This window comes from Myxocyprinus asiaticus, chromosome 2 (assembly GCF_019703515.2).
Source record: "Myxocyprinus asiaticus isolate MX2 ecotype Aquarium Trade chromosome 2, UBuf_Myxa_2, whole genome shotgun sequence".
In the NCBI taxonomy this organism is placed as follows: domain Eukaryota; kingdom Metazoa; phylum Chordata; class Actinopteri; order Cypriniformes; family Catostomidae; genus Myxocyprinus; species Myxocyprinus asiaticus.
Genome location: NC_059345.1, coordinates 6,075,694 through 6,103,653, shown reverse-complemented (window position 1 = coordinate 6,103,653; position 27,960 = coordinate 6,075,694). Strand labels below are relative to the sequence as shown.

At 36.6% G+C, this 27,960-nt stretch overlaps 1 protein-coding gene and 1 long non-coding RNA gene across 2 annotated transcripts in view; one reads left to right on the top strand and one right to left on the bottom strand.

Moving 5' to 3' along the window:
• Positions 1-1,244: 1,244 nt before the first annotated feature.
• LOC127454404 (uncharacterized) lies at positions 1,245-6,956 on the top strand. Its single transcript, XR_007899522.1, has 4 exons — positions 1,245-2,307; positions 2,398-2,500; positions 2,583-2,666; positions 4,705-6,956. It is a non-coding gene; the product is annotated as an uncharacterized LOC127454404 (long non-coding RNA).
• A 1,867-nt stretch (positions 6,957-8,823) lies between these two features.
• LOC127454044 (cadherin-15-like) overlaps positions 8,824-27,960 on the bottom strand; it is a 40,394-nt gene continuing 21,257 nt past the window's right edge. The window contains exons 2-14 of the mRNA XM_051720980.1: positions 24,518-24,682; positions 24,015-24,170; positions 22,549-22,693; positions 21,751-21,932; positions 21,463-21,591; positions 21,194-21,379; positions 20,812-21,050; positions 16,719-16,861; positions 16,364-16,597; positions 14,913-15,152; positions 14,434-14,579; positions 10,978-11,172; positions 8,824-10,652 (exon numbers count right to left, since the gene is read on the bottom strand). Coding sequence (XP_051576940.1) covers positions 10,452-10,652; positions 10,978-11,172; positions 14,434-14,579; positions 14,913-15,152; positions 16,364-16,597; positions 16,719-16,861; positions 20,812-21,050; positions 21,194-21,379; positions 21,463-21,591; positions 21,751-21,932; positions 22,549-22,693; positions 24,015-24,170; positions 24,518-24,682 — 2,361 coding nt within the window. The 3' untranslated portion in view covers positions 8,824-10,451. The remainder of the gene's footprint in view (positions 10,653-10,977; positions 11,173-14,433; positions 14,580-14,912; positions 15,153-16,363; positions 16,598-16,718; positions 16,862-20,811; positions 21,051-21,193; positions 21,380-21,462; positions 21,592-21,750; positions 21,933-22,548; positions 22,694-24,014; positions 24,171-24,517; positions 24,683-27,960) is intronic.

Sequence of the window (27,960 nt, the reverse complement as noted above, 5' to 3'; positions counted from 1 at the left end):
AAACTCAAGCATCTTCAGTTTGCAAGCTTGATATGTCCACTGTTTCAATTGGTTTACTTCAATTAAAGTTTCGATTTTTTTTAAAATTTATTTTATTTTAATGAACGATCAAAAGGATAAACAATGCAGGTTTTTTTCACAGTCTTCTTTGCTCCTATTTACCAAGGGTGCCAATATTTTTGGCCACCACTGTATAGCATTATAATAGCATGTTTTTTGGATATGTTATTTGGAGTACCATGTAAATACTATGGTGAAATTAATATGGTACTCATTCATGGCTGACCCTGCGCTCTGACCCCAGCTTAGTTGGGATATGTGAAAAAAAGAATGTCACTGTATATATGCAATAAAATGTATAATGTGTGACAAAATAAAGGCTTCTTCTTCTTCTTCTTCTTCACTAGTACTATTATATTACCATGTTTTTTTAACACGGTACCATGATATTCCATGTTTTTTTTTTATTGGTACCATGGTAGTACCATGTTTTTGAATATGTACCATGGTAAAACTATGGTAATCTTTGAAGCACCATGTAAATAACGTGGTATGTGAATATGATACTCCTCGAATAACAAAAAAGTGCCAAAAATACCATGATATTATCATGTTTTTTAGACATGTACCATGATAATAATATATTTTGGGTTATGTACCATGGTAATACCATGCTGTTATTTGAAGTACCATGTAAACACTATGGTATATAAACGTTATACTTATTCATCAAAAAAATAAAATAAAAAGTACCATCATATTACCCTGGTTTTTCTAAAATGGTACCATGATATTCAAAGGTTTTTGTATATTGTAGCATGGTAATACCATATTCTTTGAATACTGTATGTACCATACTACAACTGTGGTAAACTCTGAAGTGCCACATAAATACCATGTTATGTGAATTCACTTTTGGACCTGCTACATGTTATGTATTAAATATATATATATACTGTAATGTTACAAATGCCTCAGTAATCTTGACTATATACCGTTATATAATATTGCTATAAAAATAAATAATGTTAAGAATTTTCTTCCATGTATCACCTTTTATTATTATTATTCACAGACCCACATTTTAAACACCAGATTCAAATCGTTGACCTTGCGCATGCTCAGTTAGAACTGTTTGTAGTTTTCTGGTAAGAAATCGAAAGTAGAACTACAATTCCCGTCAGCCCTTTCTCGAGCTTGATCCGATCCTGATTGGCTGATTGTGCAGGTGACGGTTCTACGGACATGTTTCTCTAGCCTGTACAGTAAACATTAATAGACTTCATGGCTTCCGTATATAAGTAATCTTTCGGTTGAATTAGGCGAAACGTATTTTATTTGTTCTACATATTTCGGATACATCCGAAGCGGAAAACGCGCTTGTTATTTAAGAGCAGATATCTATAGCTTAGTTGTTGGATAACACCGGCAGAAGCATTATGACAGCAGTGTACTAGCAACTAGGTCACATTAAAGACTGCCATTTATTCTAGCATAGTGTGCATAAGCGTTTATTATGGTAGCGCTCATTTGCAACGTGGAAGTGAATGTTTCGGCAAACGCGTTTCAGCTGTTTTCAGAGCGGCAGAAAACTCAGTCTGACGTCACACTGTCAATTAGTGACTGGTCTGAAATCAGTCACGTACACGTCCATCAGGCTGTAATGTTAGGAGAAAAGCTATATGTGTTAATTTGAGAAGAAAACAAAGAGTTCTGGCTTGTTAAAAACTTAATTTTACATCATTTTGTCATCGATGTCAAATACTGTATATATCTGGACTTGCATAGACGACCGATATTGGTTTGTGAATGGACAATAAGCAGGGTGGCCGATATTTACGCAATGCAATGGGATTTTTGAGACCGATACCGATTTGTGAGAGGGAAAATTCACAGATTACCGATATGGTGGCCAATATAGCTCATTTTTGAGCTGGAATGAAAACAGACCTTTTCTATGTGGATTGTGCATCAATTTTCCACCGATATGACTATGCAAAGGAACTCAGAAGGCTGCTTTCTTAAACAAATATTTTTATCAAAGAATATTTGACATTATTATTATTATTATTATACATTGTCAATAAATTCTAGAAATGAACACTGAGAAAATAAAGAATAAATAAAAATACAATAAATAGCTTAATAAACATCAGTACTGTATAAATAGCTATGGAACCGGAATAAAAAAAAAATTAAAAAAAATGTTTTTAGTCCCTGCATAAAATAGCATAGCACTTTTGTCAATTTGCCAAACAGGACGGCTCTGCAGCAATGCCATAACCTCAAAAGGCCCAAATATATCATGTATGTCAATTACAGGTACTGTATATTGGTGTATAACTATGCGTTACTGTAATAACGTAGGTGTTTAACTGAGTTGGCATTGTTTTACAGAACATTTTGACAAAGCCTGTGAGCCCAAGGATTATTGGACTTGGTGAATTCCATTGTAGAAACAATTTGGTCACAAATCCTGTGAGATTGTGGAAACTGTTAGGTAAGTATCTCAGAAGTGTTTGCTCATTCATGATTTCATCCTGGTATATGATATATCACTAATGTATTTCCACATTTGTCAGGTGCCATAAATTATTTCAGCTCATCCAACAGAAGACATGAAAAGAAAGATGCTGGGAAAGGGAAAACCCCTGAGGAAGATGAAGGTATTTTTATGATTTATATATATATATATATATATATATATAACAAGGTTCAGTCACAAAATAAACCCTGTATCACCATGAAGAGAGTTATTTTGCAATAAACACTGGTTGGAAGTGCATTATTCAGCTTATATCAGGACTTCTTAACAAATAAATATAGGGATTGACTGATATGACATTTTGGCCGATACGGATTTGAACAAAAACCCATAGGCCGATACCAATATTTTGCCGCTTACCTTATTTTGTCATCAGATCACTGTTTTACTTGGGTTTTATGCTTTAAAAATGTACAAAGAGGTACAAAAGCTTTTTTACTGTAATAACAATACATTTTGGCCTGTGTTCAGCAGATCCAATCCATGTTCAGTCGAAATGATTGAACATGGATTGGATCTGTTGAACACAGGCCAAGATTTTAAAGAGAGCCACAATAAAAGATAAATAGAAGATAAAAAGATACCAAAAAAAAACAAATATGATAACATGATGATTGATATAAAAAAGGTTGTTTTGTACTTCTAAAACATTTTTGCACTTTTGTTTTTGCAGTTTAAAACAACAGAACTCATATTCTACATGTTTGTACTGTGTAGGATTGATTGCAAATGCATACTATGCATACGTTGGGCAATTCCACGGAAATGTCAACCACATTATGGAAAAGAGACATAAAACTAGCACAATTATGTAGGAAATCGGTTGCCTGGGACAACAACACTTAATTATACAGTTTCCATTAATTATTCAAAAAATGAATCAATTATACCAAAGAGCCGGTAATAATCAGATTCATCTTCCCATCAGATTAATGTTATTTTATTATTATTTATTTATTTTTATCCTCTTTTCTCCCAATTTGGATTGCCCAATTCCCACTACTTAGTAGGTCCTCGTGGTAGCAGTCCTCATAGTGGCGCGGTTACTCACCTCAATCTGGGTGGTGGAGGACAAGTCTCAGTTGCCACCGCTTCTGAGCCCGTCAATCCGCACCTCTTATCACGTGGCTCGTTGTGCAAGACACCGTGGAGACTCACAGCATGTGGAGGCTCATGCTACTCTCCGCAACCCACGCACAACTTACCACACGCCCCATTGAGAGTGAGAACCACTAATTGTGACCACGAGGAGGTTACCCCATGTGACTCTGCCCTCCCTAGCAACCGGGCCAATTTGGTTGCTTAGGAGACCTGGCTGGAGTCACTCAGCACACCCTGGATTTTAACTCGTGACTCCAGGGGTGGTAGTCAGTGTCAGTACGTATTTAGTGTGCATTCATTTTCGCACAGAAGATCAACGGTCAGTGAACATTTTCACTAATAATACATTAGATTTAGTTTCTCACCAAACCTTATCGTATGCTTTAATAACAATCATGAGTCTCTTGGAATAATTTATTAGACTTATGAATTATACTTTTGCGTTCTTTTGAAGCTTGAAGAGGTGGTCATCATAAACTGCCATTGTAGGACATCACTGAGCAAATTAATTTTTTCTCGCAATTTCTCCCTTTGTGTTAAGAAAAAGAAAGAAAGTCTTTATAGTGTTACAACAACACAGGGGTGAGTAAACAATGACTGAATTTACATTTTTGTGTGAACTATCCCTTTAACAAACCTTATTGTACAGTGTCACCATTTAAGTTTATATTCTTTTAAATTTGTTCTGATACAAAGCTGCAAAAATGAGTTCTCTCAATGTCTGATTTAGAGCCGAAAGGTCAATGTGTGACCTTTAGATCTTGTATTGGTGAAACATCGTTTTGCGATGGAAATTTTCAGGTCAAAGTTCACCAAACTTTAACTTGCGTATGTAGCGACAGAATTCAGCAACAAAAGTGCAACGCAATTGCTTGTGTACACGTTCTCTCCTGTTTGAATACGGATGAAAGAACCACCCCTTTAATTTTCTAATGTTTATCTTGTCCTTTACCTCAGCTGACAGCTTACAAATAGGCAGAAAAAACCTCATAACATGGCCCGTCAGGTTTTAGGTCTGCATGATTAATTGTTTTCTTTTGCTATGGTTGTCTTTTCAGCTGGCTAATACCTTGCTGGAGAGGGAGGTGGTAAATTATGATGACATTGACGCTTTGCTCGGACCTTCTCCATTTGGACCCAAAAAGATGATTGCTCCTCAAAGCTAGGTGGAGGCTGAGAGAGACAAGCAGGACACGGGTGAAAATGAGCCGCGCAGACCCCAGAGACTCCGCCGCAAAGACAACAAGGATGATGACGTCAACCTGAGCCCAGCTGGAGCTCCACAACACGCAAACACAATCCCAGTGTTTGGTCACATGTGGAAGTCAAGGAGTGTGGAGTGCTTGCCTTTGACGATCTGTCCGATTATCAAAATCGTGCTTTAAGGGAAAAAGCTCAATGTTACACCTGATCTGATTGACCGAGACATAATGGCAAGATGTGTGTGTTGTTGTTCTTCTAGGCTGATCATTTTGCCTGTCATTATATTGTAAATGTCTTTAGGACATTTGATTAAGAAACAAAAGCATCTTATAAGCATCACCTGAAGATGCTGAGGAAGTGTTTTTCTCAATACCATACTTCTCTCTCAAAGAGTAGATATTGACTGTAGATATTGCAGAATATTTCTCTATTAAAAATATTACTGCTTTTTGAGCTTGTTTCAGTGCACTTAATTGAGGTATTGGTATTCTTATCAAGACCAGCTGTGCATTGCGAGAGGCATGTCCGAAATCTTGTACTATTTGAATGGATATTCAGAAACATAATAAATTATTACATTTAGTATGTTGAATGCCCAAGTTTTCTTTGTTTGTTTTTGTTTTGGTCTTTGCTTTTTATTGAGCCATATGGTTCTGAAAACTTTTAAACAGTGAGTATACTTCTTAACTCATTAAATAATACACGTAGTAAACCCTATAGAGCTAATAATACCAAATCTGCCAATGCAGATTAAATCATTGGCCATTATACATGAACGTTTACATTTTAACGTAAACTGTACGTATTGTAAAACCATTCTTGACACATTTGTTAGAATGGCTTTATGTATGATTTAGGTTTCATCAATACGGCCCAATGTCTCCATTTTACATTGAACCTCCACTGTGAATACAGACTGGCAACTTGTAACTATAAAGGTAGTACAGCATTTCACATTTTCTTGTGAAATAAATATTAAAAACAACAGTATGTTCAATATTTCGAAGCACCAAACTAACACTAAAATAATAATAGGAATTATGAACCTATTTATGAAAACTTTGTATTCCTGAGGGGGGAAAGCAAAAAATATATGTACATTTGAAGCATCATTCAGTTGGCAAACTGTGTTACCATACTGCATAATAAAATGATCATAAAAGCTCTTGAAATGTTGCAAATGTCCTTAAGGTTAAATTGCAGGCAAGCACAAAAAGTACTAAAAGCAAATATATTACACATTATACAACTCGTATATAAAAAGAATAAACGAACAATGCATATGGAAAGATCTCACATTTTAAAAGTCATAAGTCACTTAACCAGTCAGTTGATCGGTCTTAAAATGAATATTGCCTAACTATCAATGCAGCATTTTGTTGCAGCAATAATTGACCCAGAAATGAAAATGATCTATATTCACTCAATCAGTGTTTGGGACTGACAACCATATTCTGAGCCCTTCTATCATTTACTCACTCTCTTGTCGTTCCAACCCCATATTACTTTCTTCCCAACAGAATGAAACAGAGAAGATATTCTGCAAATATTCCAAGGTGTTTTTTGAAGTTTCATGGTGGTCATTCCTTCAAAATATTTAAAACATGTAATTAAAAGCACCATAAAAGTAAACCATATGACTTGTGTGCTACATTTCAAGTCATTTGAAGCCATATGAGAATCAGACCCAAGGTTAGCTCTTAGATTTCACTGGCACTTCCACATATTCATGATAAAAAAATTTAAAAAATTAAAAAAGGACAAGAAGAGCACACTGCAAAGTAACATTTAGACCACTTAGGATGGTCTTATTCAGAAAACATCAAGCGTCGAAAAGCCATACTCAAGCAAAATAAATGCTCACACCTGACAATGGGCATGAGCAAGAGCAAGCAAACAATTATCCAATGGGAGACAGACAAGCATAACCAGTCAATTACCTACAATGAGAAAAAAAGTTGTGGTGAAGTAAATATAGCAAAAAGGATTAAGCACTTTTTACATTGAATAAGTTCAAGCTTGATTAAGTAAATTCTTCATTTGTACTTAAATTCAAAAATGTATGCTCTAGCTTATATACTGGCAGCCAAAAGTTTGGAATAATGTTCAGATTTTGCTGTTTCAGAAAGAAATTGGTACTATAATTCACCAAAGTGGCATTCAACTGATCACAAAGTATAGTCAGGACATTACTGATGTACAAAAACAGCACCATCACTATTTGAAAAAAGTCATTTTTGATCAAATCTAGACAGCAGCCATCACTCCAACACCTCATCCTTGAGTAATCATGCTAAATTGCTAATTTGGTACTAGAAAATCACTTGACATTATATCAAACACAGTTGAAAGATATTTGCTACATTAAATGAAGCTTAACATTGTCTTTGTGTTTGTTGTTGAGTTGCCAAAGTATGCAATAGACTGGCATGTCTTAAGGTTAATATTAGGTCAGAAATTGCAAAAAAAGAAACAGCTTTCTCTAGAAACTCATCAGTCAATCATTGTTTTCAGGAATGAAGGCTATACAATGCTTGAAATTGCTAAAAAACTGAAGATTTCATACAAAGATGAACACTACAGTCTTCAAAGACAAAGGACAACTGGCTCTAACAAGGACAGAAAGAGATGTGAAAGGCCAGATGTACAACTAAACAAGAGGATAAGTACATCAGAGTCTCTAGTTTGAGAAATAGACGCCTCACATGTCCTCAGCTGACAGCTTCATTGAATTCTACCCGCTCAACACCAGTTTCATGTACAACAGTAAAGAGAAGACTCAGAGGTGCAGGCCTTATGGGAAGAATTGCAAAGAAAAAGTTTCTTTTGAAACAGAAAAACAAAAAGAAAATGTTAGAGTGGGCAAAGAAACACAGACATTGGACAACAGATAATTGGAAAAGAGTGTTATGGATCTTAACCCCATTGAGCTTTTGTGGGATCAGCTAGACTGTAAGGTGCGTGAGAAGTGCCCAACAAGACAGCCACATCTATGGCAAGTGCTACAGGAAGTGTGGGGTGAAATGTCACCTGAGTATCTGGACAAACTGACAGCTAGAATGCCAAGGATCTGCAAAGCTGTCATTGCTGCACATGGAGGATTTTTTGATGAGAACTCTTTGAAGTAGTTTAAGTTGTAATAGTAATTTTTCACGATATTAGTGTCCTGACTATACATTGTGATCAGTTGAATGCCACTTTGGTGAATAAAAGCACCAATTTCTTTCCATAAGAGCAAAATCTGTACATTATTCCAAACCTTTGGCCGCCAGTGTAAGTAAATATATATTCATTATTGTTTGTTTTCTTAAAAATGCGTAATCATGTATCAATCTTAAAGTTGAAAACCATATTTATTTGCTAATTTGAGTAAATTTCACAGGTAAATAGAATGAGCAAATAGTACTTTTCAAAGCTGGTGTTCCTAGCATGCACCTGGCTTGAATAATAAATGAGCTTGCATGGTTTCGTTTGCAAGTTTATTTACATTGTTTTTATTGTTGATTTTACTGTTACGCTTGGTAACTTCTTGTTTTGTGAAGACTGAAGTTCATTTTCTACTCAAAATTACCTGTTTCTGATTAAAAAGAATGACCTTTTGATTGTTACAATCATCATGTTTTACACTCTTAAGTGTTGAGTTATGTATGCGTAGCCCTTAATCTTTTTCTAGTGCCTGTGGTAGGCGTCCGTATGTCATATGGTACACGATAAACATGTTTATAAGAAAAGTACAAAATGTAACTGTTCCATTAAAAGTTTCATTTAAACTTTATTGAACGTACATCAGATTTGTAAGTAAAAGTTACTGTATTAACTGAAATGTTTAAGTTAAATTTACTCACTTTAATCAATATAATGTGATGAAGTTACGTAGATTACTTAATAATACCATACAGATTAACTTGCAAAATTGTTAAATCTTTTTTTTTTCTCCCCCTCCCTTTTCCTCTCCCCAATTTGGAATGCCCAATTCCCAGTGCACTCTCAGTCCTCATGGTGGCGTAGTGACTCGCCTCAATCCAGGTGGCGGAGGACGATCATCCGCGCATCTTATCACGTGGCTTGTTGAGCGCGTTACCACGGAGACGTAGCACGTGGAGGCCCACGCTATTCTCCGTGGCATCCACGCACAACTCACCATGCCACTGAGAGCGAAAACCACATTATAGGGACCACGAGGAGGTTAACCCATGTTACTCTACCCTCCCTAGCAACCGGGCCAATTTGGTTGCTTAGGAGACCTGGCTGGAGTCACTCAGCACACCCTGGATTTTAACTCGTGACTCCAGGGGTGATAGTCAGCGTCAATACTCGCTGAGCTACCCAGGCCCCCAAAATTGTTAAATCTTAATAAATGAAGTAAATCGTACTAGTCTTTTTTTTTTTTTCAGTGTAGATAACCCTAGAAAAAGACTAACAATATAAAAGACCAGTAATCCAAATCCTAAAAAAAGTTAATTTTGGTAACAATAAACAAGTAAATGCTGCACAGTTCATCAATAGATGGTAAATAATTTAGACATTAAATGGTCTACAGGCACAAAAGTACACATAGTAATTACCAATAAGCATCAATTATGTACAATTTCACGCCACATATTCAAATATGGTGTCATGACTGGTAACAAGATACAAAAGAACCAGTGCTGTTGGTGTCACTGACGTCACACCTGGCTGGCGCACCACATTTGACTGTAAATGAATGTGAGATCTTCACTGAACAACAACTTTTGGTCTGTTTCTATTGTGCTTTATGAATTTTTGAGGGGATCCCCTGGTCACACGATACTTTTTTTATGGAAGAGAGCAGCTCAGAAATAATGAAAATTCTTCTGTTTTACATTGGAGAAAGAAAGTTGGGTTTGTTACAACATGAGGGTGAGTTAATGAGGATGAACTATTCTTTTAACCCTACATGCCCAGCAAACCTCTGTGTTGGACATCAGCTAAAATAATCCCTCAAGAACATGGCACGTGTTTCATAATCATGTCTAATCAGTATGAACTGACACTGTTCCTCCCTCCAGTTGGTGCTTTACAATACATCCATTTGCACACTGGCCCACAGTGAGCACCTGTCACATCAACATGTTGAATAAGCTCACTGATCCATGAAGGACAAGAAATAGTGTGTGCAGTTTCTCTTGACCTTTAAAGCTGAAGAGTGCAATTTCTGCACCACTAGCAACACCAAACAGAATTGCAAAAGTAATTATTGTTTTCAAACAGGTTTCCTGAACACTTGCCTGATCTGTCATGGTTCGGCCAAACAGATTTTCCCGCCCCAGACTCACACTATTGGTTGAGCCAATGTTACTGTGTCAGCCTGGTTGCTTGTGATGGTATCACAGAGCCAGACTATTTACACTTTTCGGAGGAAATCAACCAACAATTGGCTTATAATTGTCTCTGCATATTAAGTTGGGATAAGTGAAAGTATTTTAACGACGGAAAAAATAAAGCACTTCAGCTTTTAACAAAAACAAATTAGACGATGAAACATTTTGCAACTGAGTTTGCATGGAAGTTTGGAGGACATGCATGCATGAGAAAATCTGAAAGTCTTGTTTTTTTTAAAATGAATGAATCGCTCCGGCGTTTAACGTGGGTCGTACATGTTTGCCAGTTTTTTGAAGCGTGGACCCCAGTCATTGAGGTAGTCATAGTCCTGGTCACCATCTGAGCCCATGGAAGCAATGGAGCTCAGGCTGCCTGCTACCGACCCATCGCCCTCATAGTCGTAGATCAGAGCTGTGTCGTACGGTGGGACGTTCGGGTCGTTGTCTGCAGCATCCAGGCCCTGTTCAGATGAAATTAGAAAGTGAAGAGTAAATCAAAGAGTTTGTGGTCAAAACATCAGTAAAAAAATCTCTACAAGATTGTAACACAAAAGGATGAATGAATGAAATTTGAGAGCAGTGGCAGAGGGAAAGGTGTATGGGAGTAATGGCTTAAATTTCGGTCTGTTCCTCTGGAATACTTCTGTTGTACTTTTTTGTCCTTTTTGAAGCTTGAAAAGTGGTGAAGAGCAGCATGAATGACATGAGGGTAAGTAAATGATGACAGAACACCCATTTTATTTTGGGGTGAATTATTTCTTTAAATGTCAAAGAGACCTGACTTACAACATTGATGAAATCTTCGATGTCAGTTGGGTCTCCGGGGGGTTTGCGTGGATATGTAGGAGAGGGCAGGTTATGAGGAGCATCTTTCCGGAGTGGTTGTTTTCCTCTGAGCAGACTACAGTCTTGTGGGAAAAATGAGGCCGGTGCAGGGAGAATATCACTTGGGTTCCTCAGGAAATCTATATTAAATGCATCCTATGGAATAGAAACAATTTGAGGTAATTCAGGATTTTCACTGGTTGAAAATTAAAGGTAATTTAAAGGAATATTCAGGGTTTAGTACATGTTAAGCTCAATCGATAGTGTTTGTGGCATAATGTTGATTACCACAAAAAATGTATTCTGACTTGTCCCTTGTTTTTAAAGAAAAAGAAGAAATGTCTATGTTCCAGTGAGGCACTTACAATGGAAGTGAATGGGGCCAATCCGTAAACGTTAACATACTCACTGTTTCAAAATGATAGCCACAAGACACAACCCATTAAGCTTGGATTGACCCGCCAACGGGCCCCACAGAGAAACAAATAATTATCAAAATATTAATATTTACAGTCTTGACCTACACCAAATAAATATTGTTTGAAAGCTTAGAAGCTCTACTTTACAATGCATGTAGGCATTATGACCAAAACTGAACAAGTGCTTTGAAATTTGCAGACAAATCAGAAGTGTTCCATTTTTATAATGTAATCATTTTGCTCTACATATTACTGTAAAAACATTAAACTGATCATTTAGCCATGTGCCAAATGTTGTTGGAAAGCTCTCAAAGGGTAGAATACAACCAGCCTATTTGTTTTACTCACAGACAAAAATATAGTGAGTAATAGCTAAGTACATGTCTTTGACATACATATTACATGTTAACAGGTGTTGCTTATAAGCCATGTTTTCGCGTATAACTTCACAAAATATAAAAAGAATACAAAATATCACATACCATTTCTTAGAGGAGGGAATTTCCATTAAAACGAGCCCACACACAACATAATCAGATGCATAGATCATTAGATAATCCACACGAAGCACAGAGTGCACACAGCACATAATGTGCTATCTGGCTAAAAACACGTTAGCTTTCCTGGACTTCATCGGAAATGATGTAGTACGTTGTTCATTGTCATTTGACACTAGACCAATCATATTAAGATTTAGATTGTTGCAACCAGAGATGGAAGTCATCCAAATATGGGCAGAGAGGATCGTTCACTCTAATTACATATGGCCACCAGGAGATGGCGCCAAGTACATGACGTATGATATATGTATTTGTATGTGTAATTAGTTCTTATGTACAATAATTATGTTTTATTTGTTCGGAGAGGCTTTTGGACACTTGGAGAAGTTTTTGGACGCTAGGATAAATCCTTTATGTAATGTTATAACTTTTGATTGCTTTTTCGTATCAACACAATATTTTACTCAGTTACATTTACGTTTGAGTGGGAACTGGGAACCAGTTTTTCTGAGCCACCTTATTTACACCCAGAGATTTATAATGTCAAATCAGAAAAAAAGGGTCAAGTCTTTTTTTGTATTTTTTTTTAGCAGTTTCTTAGGCTGAGAGTCTCAGAATTGATCATAATCTATATCATTAAAAAAAATTTTTTTTTGTTGAGTTATAAGCCTTTAATTTTGGGTATGCCTTCGGAGCTTAAAGGGATAAACAATATGAGTGTTAACATGATTTTAGTGTGATAAAATCACTTACTAACCTTTTCTGTGTAAAGTTTCACACAATTTCATTCACGGCCATGACGACCGTAAGTAAACATAGTTTTAAACAACTTTACAACTCAAATAATTCACTAGTTTTAACAGAAGAATAAATGTAAGTGATCGTTTTTATTTTTTTATTATAAGCTTCACATTTCTGCCTTTAAACCCTCCAAAAATTGGCCCCATTTACTTCCATTGTGTCTCACTGAATCCTCAATTTTTGCTTTTTTTAAAGAAAAGGAGGGACAAGCAGAAACTAATTTGGACCCACTTTATATTAGGTGGCCTTAACTACTATGTACTTAACCTTTTGATACAATGTACTTATTATGTACATACATGTTGTTGCATTGTAATTACATTTAAAGTAACTGTATTTTTATTACATTTGTAGTTACACTGTTAAATTTACCCCTAACCCAACCCTTACCCCAAAACTTAACTCTAACCCCTAATCCTAACCCTAACCCTACCCTTACTCTTAAACCTACCTGTACCTCAACCTCAGCAGCAGCAAATGTGGATATTTTGCAGAACAACATAGTCTTGTATGTATTTAATGTTAGTACATAGTAGTTAAGGCCACCTAATATAAAGTATGACCATTTTGTGGTAATCAACATTATGCCACAAATGCTGTCGATTGAGCTTAACTTCTATGACACCCATAATATTTATTTAATTTGTTAACCAATATAAATTGAATATGTTAATGACATTACACAATGTTAATTCTCAGGGCCGTCTAGTGTTATCACTATCTAGTGGCATTTTCATATTTAATGATGGTGGGTTGGTTTAAATGGTTTCAAATTTGACTGTGTATCAAAAACTACAATTAGTTAGGTCGAGGTTACAGTGAGGCACTTACAATGGAAGTGAATGGGGCCAATTTCTGGAGGGTTTAAAGGCAGAAATGTGCAGCTTATAATTAAAAAAAAAGCACTTACATTAATTCTTCTGTTTAAATGTATGTTTTATTTGAGCTGCAAAGTTGTTTAAATCATTGTTGTTTTTTTTTTGTTTTTTTGGTGGTCATTTTATGGTTTATGGCGTTATGTTGTCATAGCAACATAATTGTAAAATTGGCTATAACTTTACATAGAAATGGTTAGTAAGTGATTTTATCACACTAAAATCACGTTAACACACATATTGTTTACGTCTTGTGGCTATACTTTTGAAACAGTGAGTATTTTAACATTCAAAAATTGCCCCCCATTCACTTCCATTGTAAGTGCCTCACTGTAACCTCAATTGTTGCTTTTTTTATTTAAAGAAAAGGAGGGACGAGTCAAAATTATCTTTTTGTGGTAATCTACATTATGCCTCAAATGCTGCTGATTGAGCTTAACTTGTATTGAATATTCCCTTAACTGAAATGTTTTTACCTATTAAGATGATTGTAGCACTGGAGAGAGATCAAGGAAAATTACGTTACACCTCAAAGCAGAGGTAAATTCAACAAACATCCAATTATATTTAGCTTGGATGCCTGCATATTGTGTATATATATATATATATATATATATAAATCTTTGTAAGCATTAAAACATAAAACATCCTGTCCATCAGGCTTCAGTTGACAGCTGTGTGAAATCCTCTGGATAACTCAAACTGGGGTTATGGGAACATGAAGAATACGCAGTGCACTGCTTACTGCACTTGCACTTGTTCAAAAACACCAGGTGAAATCTACATTTAAAAATGTTTTAAATATCATGTGATTGCTCTTACCTCATCCTCTTCTCCGCCTCCCTGCTCATCGTAGTGAAAGACGTTGTCTCGTATATCATCATCAGACGCTCCGACCAGCAGACCTCTATCTTTCTTAATGTTGTGTCTCGTGCACCCCCTCACTGCCACCGCCAGCAGAAGCAGCACTGATAATACACACAATGCAGCTTTATTACAGGGGATTTCAAGTATCTACAACAAAATTAAATAGGCATGAAAGCCTTTATGGGGCATGGTGATTGTTCGACTTGAACACAATGATACTGAGTACGAATGTATGTGGCAGTACTTTGGTATTTATGTACTCTACCAGTCAAAAGCCTTTTTGGCATCTGCTCAAATGCTTGAAATTTGCTTTATAGACAAACATGCATTTTGCCTTTGTATTTGTTTGTTGCAAAAATTTTAATTTTATAAAAACAAATTTGTCCATTTGTGTTGTTTGATAGTTTAGATGACTTTACTATTATCCTACTTACACAACAGAAGAGCGATGCTTCCCATAATAATCATGAGAGCAATGAAACTGATGCCCATTTTGGTTCCAAAAATGGCTGCTGTGAAGCTCTTGCAGTCTCCAAAACTGTCACAATGACACACGGTCACATTGACCAAAGCATAAGAGGAGAGGGAAGGAGAACCAGAGTCCGACACGACTACAGGAATGGAGAATTCCCCACCCTCTATGTCTATCAGTGGCTGGAGAACTGCATGGGTCTCTGGCAGTGTACATGCAGACAGAGAAAAGAGAAAAGGAGAGTCTTAGAAAGTAAACAGTATTTAAGTAAATATCATCTCTAAAATACAATGTACTAGGTTCTTGATTTACAGATCTGATTAAACGTACAACACAAACATAATATCCACCACTAGACTTTTTTACTGCTTAACCAGCAACAGAAAGACATCCCTGGTAAACCAGCTTTGCCAGATAGACCATTCTAGTCGAGCAGCTTCACCAGGTAAGTTGGACCAGTACTAAACCACCAGCTAGACCAGTACTAAACCAGCACTAACCAGCATAACCAGTCGGTGACCCCACCAGGCTTCTTAACTAGCATAATCAAGACTTTCTTGATCAACCAATCAATGATCAATCAGCTTAGTTTTGTTAGTGAACAGCATGGCTATTCTTGTGTACTAGCTAGACTAGCACTAATCAGCATAAACCATCCTGAACCAGCATAGATGTTCATATTAGTCTAAGCTGGTCTTTTCAGCAAGCTAAATAATATAATATAATATATGCAATTATTTTAATTAATTCGTCATGTAATTAATTTGATTAATTGATTGACAGCACTGAATATAATATAATATAATATAATATATGCAATTATTTCAATTAATTAGTCATGCAATTAATTTGATTAATTGATTGACAGCCCTGAATATAATATAATATAATTAATTAGGCATGTAATTAATTTGATTAAACATTTTAATTGATTGACAGCCCTGTGTATAATATAATATATAATATAATATAATATATGCAATTATTTCAATTAATTAGTCATGCAATTAATTTGATTAATTGATTGACAGCCCTGAATATAATATAATATAATTAATTAGGCATGTAATTAATTTGATTAAACATTTTAATTGATTGCTAGCCCTGTGTATAATATAATATATAATATAATATATGCGATTATTTTAATTAATTAGTCATGTAATTAATTTGATTAATTGTTTGACAGCCCTTAATATAATATAATATAATATAATATAATATAATATATGCAATTATTTTAATTAATTAGTCATGCAATTAATGTTATTAATTGATTGACAGCACTGAATATAATATAATATAATATAATATAATATAATATAATATTTTTTGTTTTTTAGCAAATATTTATATATGCGATTAATTGCGATTAATTAACTCTAAAAAGAGCTTGTGATTTTGATGGTTTACCATTCAGAGTTATGATGGTCCAGTTGGCAGCAACGCTTTGGTCAGCGATGTCAAAGGAGAAGGGGTCAGCTTGAGGAGACATGTCCTCATCCACAGCACTCAGCAGCAGACCCAGTTTATCTCTGTCCCGGTCACTGCACACAGTCCCACTCAAGGGTACCAGCACTGGTGGGTAATCATTGGTCTCCCATAGAGTGATCTCCAGTGTGGCTGTTGCAGAAATGCTATCAGCATCTAGAAAGAGAAGTGTCATATGAGTGATCAGCATTTTTATTTAAACAGATGGTAAATCAAAGTGTGGTTTATCAATAGTATATCCTGCTATGTTCACAGTTCTCAGGTTTAAGGTGCTCACCCTGGTCCTTGGCCTTTACAACGGCAGAGTAAATGTTGTTCCTCACATGGGGGGAGCGGATATTGAAGGCTCTTCTGGCTGAGATCTGTCCAGATGCGACGTTAATAACAAGCCAACTCTCAGGATCCTGAATGATTTCAAACCTGAGCCAAAATGCACAATCCTAAATAGGTCTTGTATGAACATTATAATTTTATTTCAAATGATGCTTGGACACATAAGGTTTGGAACATACCATATAATAGGTTTTACATGGCTTGGGGTTAGGGTTTAGTAATGGTTAGGATTAGTTATGCTTAGACTTATTCAAAATTGGATGCATTTAAAAAAAAATATTGGAACCATTAATTAAATATACAGTATATTACCAGCATAGTCTGATTCCCTAACGAATGACTCTTATGAGCTGGTTCTATTAAGTGAATTGAAAACATACAGTTCAACCAGCGTAGTCCGATTCACAAACTAATGACTCTTATGAGCCAGTTCTTTTTAGTGAATCAAAAACATACAGAATGGCCAGTGTAGTCCGATTTACAAACAAATGACTCTTATGAGCCAGATCTTTTTAGTGAATCAAAAATATACAGCATTACCAGTATAGTCTGATTTCCTAACGAATGACTCTTACAAGCTGTTTCTTTTAATAAAGTCAAAAACATACAGCAAAACCAGTTTAGTCCAATTTCCAAAGTTGAATATATTTGTTTTTTTGAGCCGGCTCATTTTAATGAATCAAAAACATACAGCGCAACCATCATAGTCCGATTTACAAACGAATGAGTCTTATGAGCCAGTTCTTTTTAGTGAATCAAAAACACACGGCAGAACCAGTATAGTCTGATTCCCTAATGAATGACTCTTATGAACTGGTTCTATTAAATGAATCAAAAACATACAGTTCAACCAGCGTAGTCCGATTTACAAACGAATGAGTCTTATGAGCCAGTTCTTTTTAGTGAATCAAAAACACACGGCAGAACCAGTATAGTCTGATTCCCTAACGAATGACTCTTATGAGCTGGTTCTATTAAGTGAATCGAAAACATACAGTTTGACCAGCGTAGTCCGATTCACAAACTAATGACTCTTATGAGCCAGTTCTTTTTAGTGAATCAAAAATATACAGCATTACCAGTATAGTCTGATTCCCTAACGAATGACTCTTACAAGCTGGTTCTTTTAAGAGAGTCAAAAACATACAGCAAAACCAGTTTAGTCCAATTTCCAAAGTTGAATATATATTTTTTTGAGCCGGCTCATTTTAATGAATCAAAAACATACAGCACAACCATCATAGTCCGATTTACAAACAAATGAGTCTTATGAGCCAGTTCTTTTTAGTGAATCAAAAACACACGGCAGAACCAGTATAGTCCGATTCCCCAACAAATGACTCTTACAAGCCGTTTTTTTAAGAGAGTCAAAAATACAGTGCGACCAGTGAAGTTCAGTTCACAAATGAATGACTCTTATGAGCCAGTTCTTTTTAGTGAGTTTAAAAACATACAGTGCGACCAGTCAGATTCCCCAACAAATGACTCTTATGAGCTGGCTCTTTTCAGAAAGTCAAAAACATACACACAGCCAGTATAGTCCAATTCCTGTACGAATGACTCTAACAAGCCGGTTCTTTTTAGAGAATCCAAAACTTACAGTGTGGCCAGTGTAGTCTGATTTACAAACGAATGAGTCTTATGAGCCATATTTTTTAGTGAGTCAAAAACATACTGTGCGACCAGTGTAGGCTGATTCACGAACGAATAACTCTTACGAGCCAGTTCTTTTTAAAGAGTCAAAGGTATACAGCATGACCAGTCCAAATTTATGAACGAATGACTCTTATGAATCGGTTCTTTTTTAGTGAGTCAAAAACATACTGTGTGACCAGTATAGTCCAATTCATGAACGAATTACTCTTAGGAGCCGGTTCTTTTTAAAAGTCAAAAACATACAGCACAACCAGTATTGTCTGATCCCTCAACGAATGACTCTTACGAGCTGGTTCTTTTAAGAGAGTTAAAAACATACTGTGCGACCAGTGTAGTCCGATTCACGAACGAATGACTCTTAGCAGCCAGTACTTTTTAGAGAGTCAAAGGCATACAGCGCGACCTGTCCAAATTTATGAATGAATGACTCTTATGAATCGGTTCTTTTTTAGTGAGTCAAAAACATACTGTGTGACCAGTGTAGTCCGATTCATGAACGAATTACTCTTAGGAGCCGGTTCTTTTTAGAGAGTCAAAAACATACAGTATGTCCAGTTTAGTCCAAATTTATGAACGAATGACTCTTACGAACCGGTTCTTTTTTATTGAGTCAAAAACATACTGTGCGACCAGTGTAGTCCGATTCACGAACGAATGACTATTAGGAGCCAGTTCTTTTTAGAGAGTCAAAAACATACAGCACAACCAGTATTGTCTGATCCCTCAACGAATGACTCTTACGAGCCGGTTCTTTTAAGAGAGTCAAAGGCAAACAGCGCGACCAGTCCAAATTTATGAACAAATGACTCTTATGAATCGGTTCTTTTTTAGTGAGTCAGAAACATACTGTGTGACCAGTGTAGTCCGAATCACGAACGAATGACTCTTAGGAGCCGGTTCTTTTTAGAGAGTCAAAAACATACAGTATGACCAGTTTAGTCCAAATTTATGAACGAATGACTCTTACGAACCGGTTCTTTTTTATTGAGTCAAAAACATACTGTGCGACCAGTGTAGTCCGATTCACGAACAAATGACTCTTACGAGCCAGTTCTTTTTAAAGCATCAAAGGCATACAGCGCGACCAGTCCAAATTTATGAACGAATGACTCTTATGAATCAGTTCTTTTTAGTGAGTCAAAAACACACTGTGTGACCATTGTAGTCCGATTCACGAACGAATGACTCTTAGAAGCCAGTTCTTTTTAGAGAGTCAAAAGCATACAGTACAACCAGTTTAGTCCAAATTTATGAACGAATGACTCTTATGAACCGGGTTTTTTTTATTGAGTCAAAAACATACTGTGCGACCAGTGTAGTCTGATTCACGAACGAATTAGTCTTACGAGCCGGTTCATTTTAGTGAATCAAAAACATACAGTGCAACCAGCGTAATCCAATTCATGAACAAATGACTCTCATGAGCCTGTTCTTTTTAAAGAATCAAAAACATACAGCATGACCAGTATAGTCCAATTCCCGTACGAATGACTCTTATGAGCTGGTTCTTTTTAAAAAGTCAAAAACATACAGCACAACCAGTATTGTCTGATCCCTCAACGAATGACTCTTACGAGCTGGTTCTTTTAAGAGAGTTAAAAACATACTGTGCGACCAGTGTAGTCCGATTCACGAACGAATGACTCTTAGGAGCCAGTACTTTTTAGAGAGTCAAAGGCATACAGCGCGACCGGTCCAAATTTATGAACGAATGACTCTTATGAATCGGTTCTTTTTTAGTGAGTCAAAAACATACTGTGTGACCAGTGTAGTCCGAATCACGAACGAATGACTCTTAGGAGCCGGTTCTTTTTAGAGAGTCAAAAACATACAGTGCGACCAGTTTAGTCCAAATTTATGAATGAATGACTCTTATGAACAGTTCCTTTTTATTGAGTCAAAAACATACAGCGCAACCAGCATAATCCGATTCACAAATGAATGACTCTTATGAGCCTGTTCTTTTTAAAGAATCAAAAACATACAGCATGACCAGTATTGTCCGATTTCTCAACAAATGACTCTTACGAGCCAGTTCTTTTAAGAGAGTTAAAAACATACAGCGTTGCCAGCATAGTCCAATTTACAAATGAATGAGTCTTATCAGCCGGTTCTTTTTAGTGAGTCAAAAACATACAGCACAACCAGTATAGTCAGATTCCCAAACGAATGACTCTTTATGAGCCAGTTCATTTCAGTGAGTCAGAAACATTCAGTGTGACCAGTGTAGTCTGATTCACGACAGAATGACTCTTACGAGCCGGTTCTTTTAGTGAATCAAAAACATACAACGCGATGTAAATTGATCCAGGAACATGTCATGCAGTGTAAGAGAGTATGTGAATGATGATGGTATAATGTTTCAGATAAGTCAGTCTCACCTTAACTTGGCATTATCTGGATCATGGGCGATATCAGAGATCAGCACTGTACCGGGGACAATGGACTCGGCCGCAGTCACTTTAATGGGGTTTTTATAGAAGATTGGGGCCTCGTTTTCATTCAGCACTCTGACAGTGACCGTGGCACTGTGTACTTGTTCATATGAAGCTTTTAGGCTGATTTCATTCTCTGCTGTCACAGTGAGCTGATATTCTGCCTGAGACTCATAGTCCAGCGGCTGCAAGAAAGCACAAAGATTATATTGTAAATACAGAGTGAAGATTTAATAGAAAAAACACTCACAGCTCAGGGATCTAAAGGTAGGAACAGACCTGTAAAGACTATCTAGAAGGTCTAAACCAGGTGTGTCAGTAATCTCACCTTAACCACAGAAATGATGCCTTGGTTGGAGACTGGATCTGTGCGGATGGCAAAGTGTCCTGAGCGATCTCCGTTTATGATGTTGTATTTAATTCTCCAATTTTCTCCACCTCTCTGGTCCTTATCCGTCGCATTGACCCGGCCCACCTCCACAATCTCCTTGTTCTCCATTGCATACATGTTATACTACAGTCAAGAGTTCAGAGAACTGTGATCAAGTAAATATCAAGGACTATGCATGTTTTTAATTGGTTTCTGCTGCTACATACCACGTTAGGCTGGAATTTGGGAGCATGGTTGTTAATGTCAGAAATGTGAATGATGGCTCGACCGATAGAGGTAAGTCCCATGCCAGACATGTCAGCCACCTGCAGAGTTAGCCTGAAAGACTGCACCACCTGAAAATACATCACAAAGCACAGAGTCTGTGAGGTCACATCAGGGTATGCCACCGCCTGTTCTTGATTGTGACAGATAAATCAACATACAGTGGAGTCCATAAGACTGTGACCAGAATAAAACTTGGGATTCAAAATCTAATTTAAACTTGGACCCACATCTCTGTCCAGGCCCACGTCTCGTATGTAGATGACTCCAGTCTTGTTGTTGATTCCAAACATGGTTTTGTTGATGCTGTGAGGCGGGAAACTTTCTTGTCCAATGATGGAGTAGCTCAGAGCTGCGTTATCTGTCATTGGATCATCAGCATCTACTGCCGTCACCTGCATCACTGATGTACCTGAAAGAACCAGACAACAACGTTTTAATACTTCTTTTTGCAAATGTGTAGTCTGGCTGCTTTACTTAAAGCAATAGTTCAACCTTAAAACTCTTGTGTTCAGAAATGTTGTTTTTTTTAGATGGAACACGAAACAGAGCAGATATACAGTATTTCCATTAAATTAAATTGGCTAAAAAGAAGGAAAAAGTAGTCTATATAGCCTGTGAGCAATATTTCAAGCCGTCGGAAGCAGTCCAATAGCTTTGTGAGAGGAACAGAATGAAATTTATGTTGTTTTTGACTGAAAATCTTGCTTACCGCCCTAACTCTCCAGGTGCTTTCATGATACATTCACAATACATGAGAATTTTCTTGTTTGCACACAGGGCATTCAACTCCATGAACACAGCAGATTTTAACATGCAGAAGCGTACATTTTTTATTGTGAATATATCTTAAAAAAAAAGTGATGTGGAATGGGGAAAGGAGCAACCTGGATATTCTGCTAAATATCTCCTTTTGTGTTCCACGGAAAGAAAAATGTACATGTGGTTCGAGCTAGAAGATGACAGAATTACTATCACTTTATTATCTTTTTAAGGAGATGGAGTTTGGATCTACTTTCATATCTTACCTGGAACAGAGAATTCTGGGATTGTGCCGATGAACTCTTTCTGTGTAAATTCAGGCCTGTGGTCATTCTGATCTAGAACATAGATCTCAATGGTGGTTGGACTCTCCAGTCTCTCTCCACTTGGCGAGAGTGCAAAGGCTTTGAGCTAAGGATATTATACACGCATGTTATTCAGAGAACACAAATAATCCATCTAGTCTTCCATGTTTCATGTTAAAAGAGAATTTATTTTGTGTGCCCTTAAAGGGATAGTTCACCCAAAAATGAAAATTCTGTCATCATTTACTCACCCTTATGCCATACCAGATGTGTATGACTTTCTTTATTCTGCTGAACACAAACGAAGATTTTTAGAAGAATATCTCAGCTCTGTAGGTCCATACAATGCAAGTCAACAGAATCCAAAACTTTGAAAAACAAAAAAAGAATATAAAAGGCAGCATAGAGGTAATCCACATGACACTAGTGGCTAAATCCATGTCTTCAGAAGCGATATGATAGGTGTGGGTGAGAAACAGATAAATATTTCATTCTTTTTTTTACTATAAATTCTCCTCCCTACCCAATAGGTGGCGATATGCACAAAGAATGTAAATCGCCAAAACCAAAAGAAGAAGAATGTGAAAGTAAAAGTGGAGATTTATAGTAAAAAAGAACTCAAATATTGATCTGTTTCTCATCCACACCTATCATATTGCTTCTGAAGACATGGATTAAACCACTTGGGTTGTATGGATAACTTTTATGCTGCCTTTATGATGCTTTTTTGAATTTTAAAATTTTGGACCCTGTTGACTTGCATTGTATGGACCTACAGAGCTGCGATATTCTTCTAAAAACATTTGTTCAGCTGAAGAAAGTCATACACATCTTGGATGGCATGAGGGTGAGTAAATGATCAGAGAACATCCATTTTTTAATTATTCCTTTAATATAAAAAGATAAAATGTTGATTTTCAAAGAAATAGTTTACCAAAAAATGCTATGCATTCTGTTATTTCTCTGCATGTCTTCACGTTGCTCTTTTCCATAGAATATCAGTTCATAGTGACCACGTACCATAAAAGTTGTATAGCTATTATATGGCTTCAGAAGACTTGAAATATAGTGCACAAGTCATATGGACTACATTTATGGCGCTTTCATGTCCTTTTCGGAGCTTGATATAGTGCATATAGTGCACCTGGTCATTATGATGGTCATTGCATGGAAATGAGTCACTTTGTGTTCCACAGAAGAAAAAAAAAAGACACCATATGGGTCTGGAGTAAATAATGCCAGAATTGTTATTTTAGGGTGAATTATTTCATTAAACTACTGTTAGCTAGAGTAGTTTATACTTGTGCCCTTAATCTAAATACATAAGTCGACATTTTAATAGGTAATTGTTTAATTATTTTAAACATAATTTAATACATACTGTATGATGAAAACATAAGCACAGTGTTTCAACAAACCCCTTGTACCTTGAAACTTCTGTGCTTTTCCCTGTCGAGCGGCATTTTGCTCTTGATCCATCCTGTTTTATCGTCTATTTCAAAGAGGCCTTTGGGGTCCTGGTCAACTCCGGGTCCCTCCAGCTTGTATATCACCTCACCGGTGAAAATCTTGTCTGATTTAATCTACATGAGTAGACATGGAACGTGTTAAAGCCGTATGGTAAACAGCTTATGCACACAGAGAGAGTGAGGATAGTGTTTCATGCTTTCGCAGTGCGTGCATTACACAAAGTGTCTATTGAGATTCTAAAACAATTATTTTATCTAAATGCCTTCTGTGTAATATACTGTATATTATAATTTAAAACATTTTAATGTTTAATTAATGTTTTTGTAATTATATATTTTGCTTTATATTTTGCTTAAAAAAGTATATATATATATATATATATATATATATAGTATGTGTCCCAAATGTCACTTCACATTATATTTAAATATATATATCTCATAGTAGGCGGTTTGTTTACCTGGACCAGATCTTCAGGGATCTGTTTGCTGTTTTCTAGGACTCTGATAGGTGGAATGATCCAGTCTCTTTTTACCCTGATCTGCACACCTAAACTCCTGTGTCTCCATGGATGCAGCACTGAAGGGTTCAGATTGCTCTTCTCTAACTGGATGCTGCCGCTCACCTACAACAAAACACAAGAACCAGTCAAACCAAATAAACAAAAGTAATTAGATTCAGTATGGCCTTCTGTAACATGCACTCAATCTACGGTATTCTTACCTCTGTTTCTATTAAAAATGCATTTTTGCAAATGCATTTCTTAACCCTTTTTTGTCCATTATTACCTTAATTATTTACTTAAAGTTTCCCTCTGGAGATTTAAAGTAATGTTAACCTTTTAATTATTACTCTTTGAAAATTCTAAATAAATGATTTTATTTTAAGATCATAGTGTTTTAATTTGATGCTTTTAATTAAAAATGTATTCACGCATTAAATTGCACATTTTATTTCATTCACAGTTGACCATGATCAATGTATTAGCTAGGTAGATTAATTGGCAAGAATTTAGCCAATGTAGGATCAGCATCAACTTTCTATATCAGTTCAAAAATCTACTGACAGCCTTGTCAAATAATAAACAATTCCCCAGAACATATAAAAACATGTATTTTTAAGTGTTCTGAGTGAATTTTAAGTAAGTAGATATCACTCAAAACAGGATTTTTTTCAGGTTTTTCAGTTTACTTAATTAAAATGAACTAAAGCAACACAACATTAATTTGTCACAATCCAATTAAATTTGTAAAATTGAAGTTTACTTAATCCATTTGAGTTTAGACTACATTGATGAAGCATTGATGAAAACGGGCATTGGACTGGATTTGGAGAACAAAAGCTGAAATGAAGTGTTATTTTATGTACCTGTTTGAAATATGAGAATAATGTTAATGTTCTGTTATTTTGGTATTTAAAAAGAGGCTGGAGTAGGGGCCTGGGTAGCTCAGTGAGTATTGACGCTGACTACCACCCCTGGAGTCGTGAGTTCAAATCCAGGGCGTGCTGAGTGACTCCAGCCAGGTCTCCTAAGCAACCAAATTGGCCCGGTTGCTAGGGAAGGTAGAGTCACATGAGGTAACCTCCTTGTGGTCATGATTAGTGGTTTTGCTCTCAGTGGGGCATGTGGTAAGTTGTGCGTGGATCACGGAGAGTAGCATGAGCCTCCACATGCTGTGAGTCTCCGTGGTGTCATGCACAACGAGCCACGTGATAAGATGTGCGGACTGACTGTCTCAGAAGCGGAGGCAACTGAGACTTGTCCTCCACCAACCGGATTGAGGTGAGTAACCGTGCCACCATGAGGACCTACTATGTAGTGGGAATTGGGCATTCCAAATTGAGAGAAAAAAGGGGATAAAAAAAAAGAGGCTGGAGATTTGGGGGTTATCATTGTGGTGAAAATGGTGCTTGTGCTTAGGTAGAGGATGGACGTTCACTTTCAAGTGATCCATACATCCATCTTCATACCTGCTTGTCCTATGCAGGATCGCAGGTAGTGCTGGAGTCTATCCCAGCTGTTTCAGGCCAAAGGCAGAGAAACACCCTGGACAGGTGGCCAGTTCATCACAGGGCAAAACACACAGACATACACATTCACACTTTCTCTCACACCTACGGGCAATTTAGGGTCTCCAATTAACTTAACTTGCATGTCTTTTTGGACTGTAGGGGAAACCGGAGCACCCATGCGATCACTGGGAGAGCATACAAACTCCACACAGAAAGGCCCAGTTGAACCGGGACTCGAACCCGGGACCTCTTTGCTGTGAGGCGACTCTATAAACAGTTGCTTAAATTAACAGTGCAACAGTTTCACTGTCCTTACACTTGCTCGCCTGGCATATACTAATAATTAATAAATGAATTTAAGTTGGATCAACACAAGAAAATTAATTAAATAACACATTAGTAAATTAAGTTAGAAGAACCTCATAAAGTTGAGTTAAAACTACTATAGTACATTATGTTGGCTGAATGAAACAGACTTAATTTGAATGAAAGAAATGAAATTGCTTGTAAGAACTTTCTCAAATTCAATTAAGTAAAGGTAATGACTTCATTTTTTGAGTGAATAGTATCTAGATATTGTGTTATTGTGTTCCATTCAACTCGGAAAGTCTGAATTTCCAACTTCCTACTTGGAAAAGTGCAATTAAATGCCACTTAAGTGTTAAGGCAGGTTCACACATCCTCTGTGAGCGTGGCGGTTGCGTTGGACGTTGACATTGGCAGCGTCTCTTCTGTGAGAAACAGCAGCGCCTCTGTGCAGAAAATAAAGCTTTCTATGGGGTCCTACGCCAAATTCTTTCTTCAGTAAGGTCATAATAAGCTGAGGTTATTGCACTTCAAGGACAACAGCGGGCAGTCATGTGCACTTCATCTTTATCAGCACAGTTGGTTGTGATTGGTTAATGTTGTGTCTATACTGTACACCTATATACACAGAATAGCAAAATGTCTGGCACTTTATTAATTCTTTCCTTTATTAATTTATTTTATTGAGTTTATTTGCATGCAGACATACAAATTGTAGTGTACTATAAATTCAGTTTGAATAATTTTGAATAAATTTGCTTTTGTGTATTTCCTATAATCTCTTGATTATTTTAGTGATGTACTGCATCCAGAGCCGCTGAGCTCAGTGTGAGCTGTGCGGCAAAAATAGGCTCAACGCCGAAACTATCCGATCACTGCTGTGTCTGGGACGCGTCACCTTGCGACTCACGCTTGCAGTGTAAACGGTGTCATCTGTTAATATGGGCGCCGAAATGAAAATGCGCCGCTCACGCCTCGCTCACGGAGAATGTGTGAACCCGGCGTCAGGCTTTCAACTTGGAAACTCGTGCAGAAATCTTAAACTCCGATTTTGTCGTCACACAAACATGTCGGCATCCAGGAAGATTTACAAAGTTAATGATAAACATTCACTTTTATTAAATAATATCCATAAGTGAGTCAAAGTTCCTACATTGCATGATAATAAAACATGCTTAGTCAATGTTTGCACAGACAGATGTTCAAAACATGGTCAATTATACTCTCTTTTGATAATTGTACACCTGTAGAACAAATGCTAGCATCGCAGCATCATTTTTCAATTGGGTTGCTATGAGACATCTCTGTCATCAGTCAAACACCTGGTAAGCTAACAGGAGCGTTTAAGTTTTGTTGCCTTATACGTCATCTTCTGAGCATTAGGAAATGAACTGGAGATCGGAGATATTAAGTCAGACATGGAATATTCTGTCTTAATATCTCCGATTTCCAATTCATTGCCTGACATTTGGAAGATAACGTATAAGGCAACAAAGCTTCAATGTGTTTGAATGGAACATAGCATTAGTAATGGCCATTATCACACATTATACATGGCCATTTCAAATATCCATATTAGTCAAC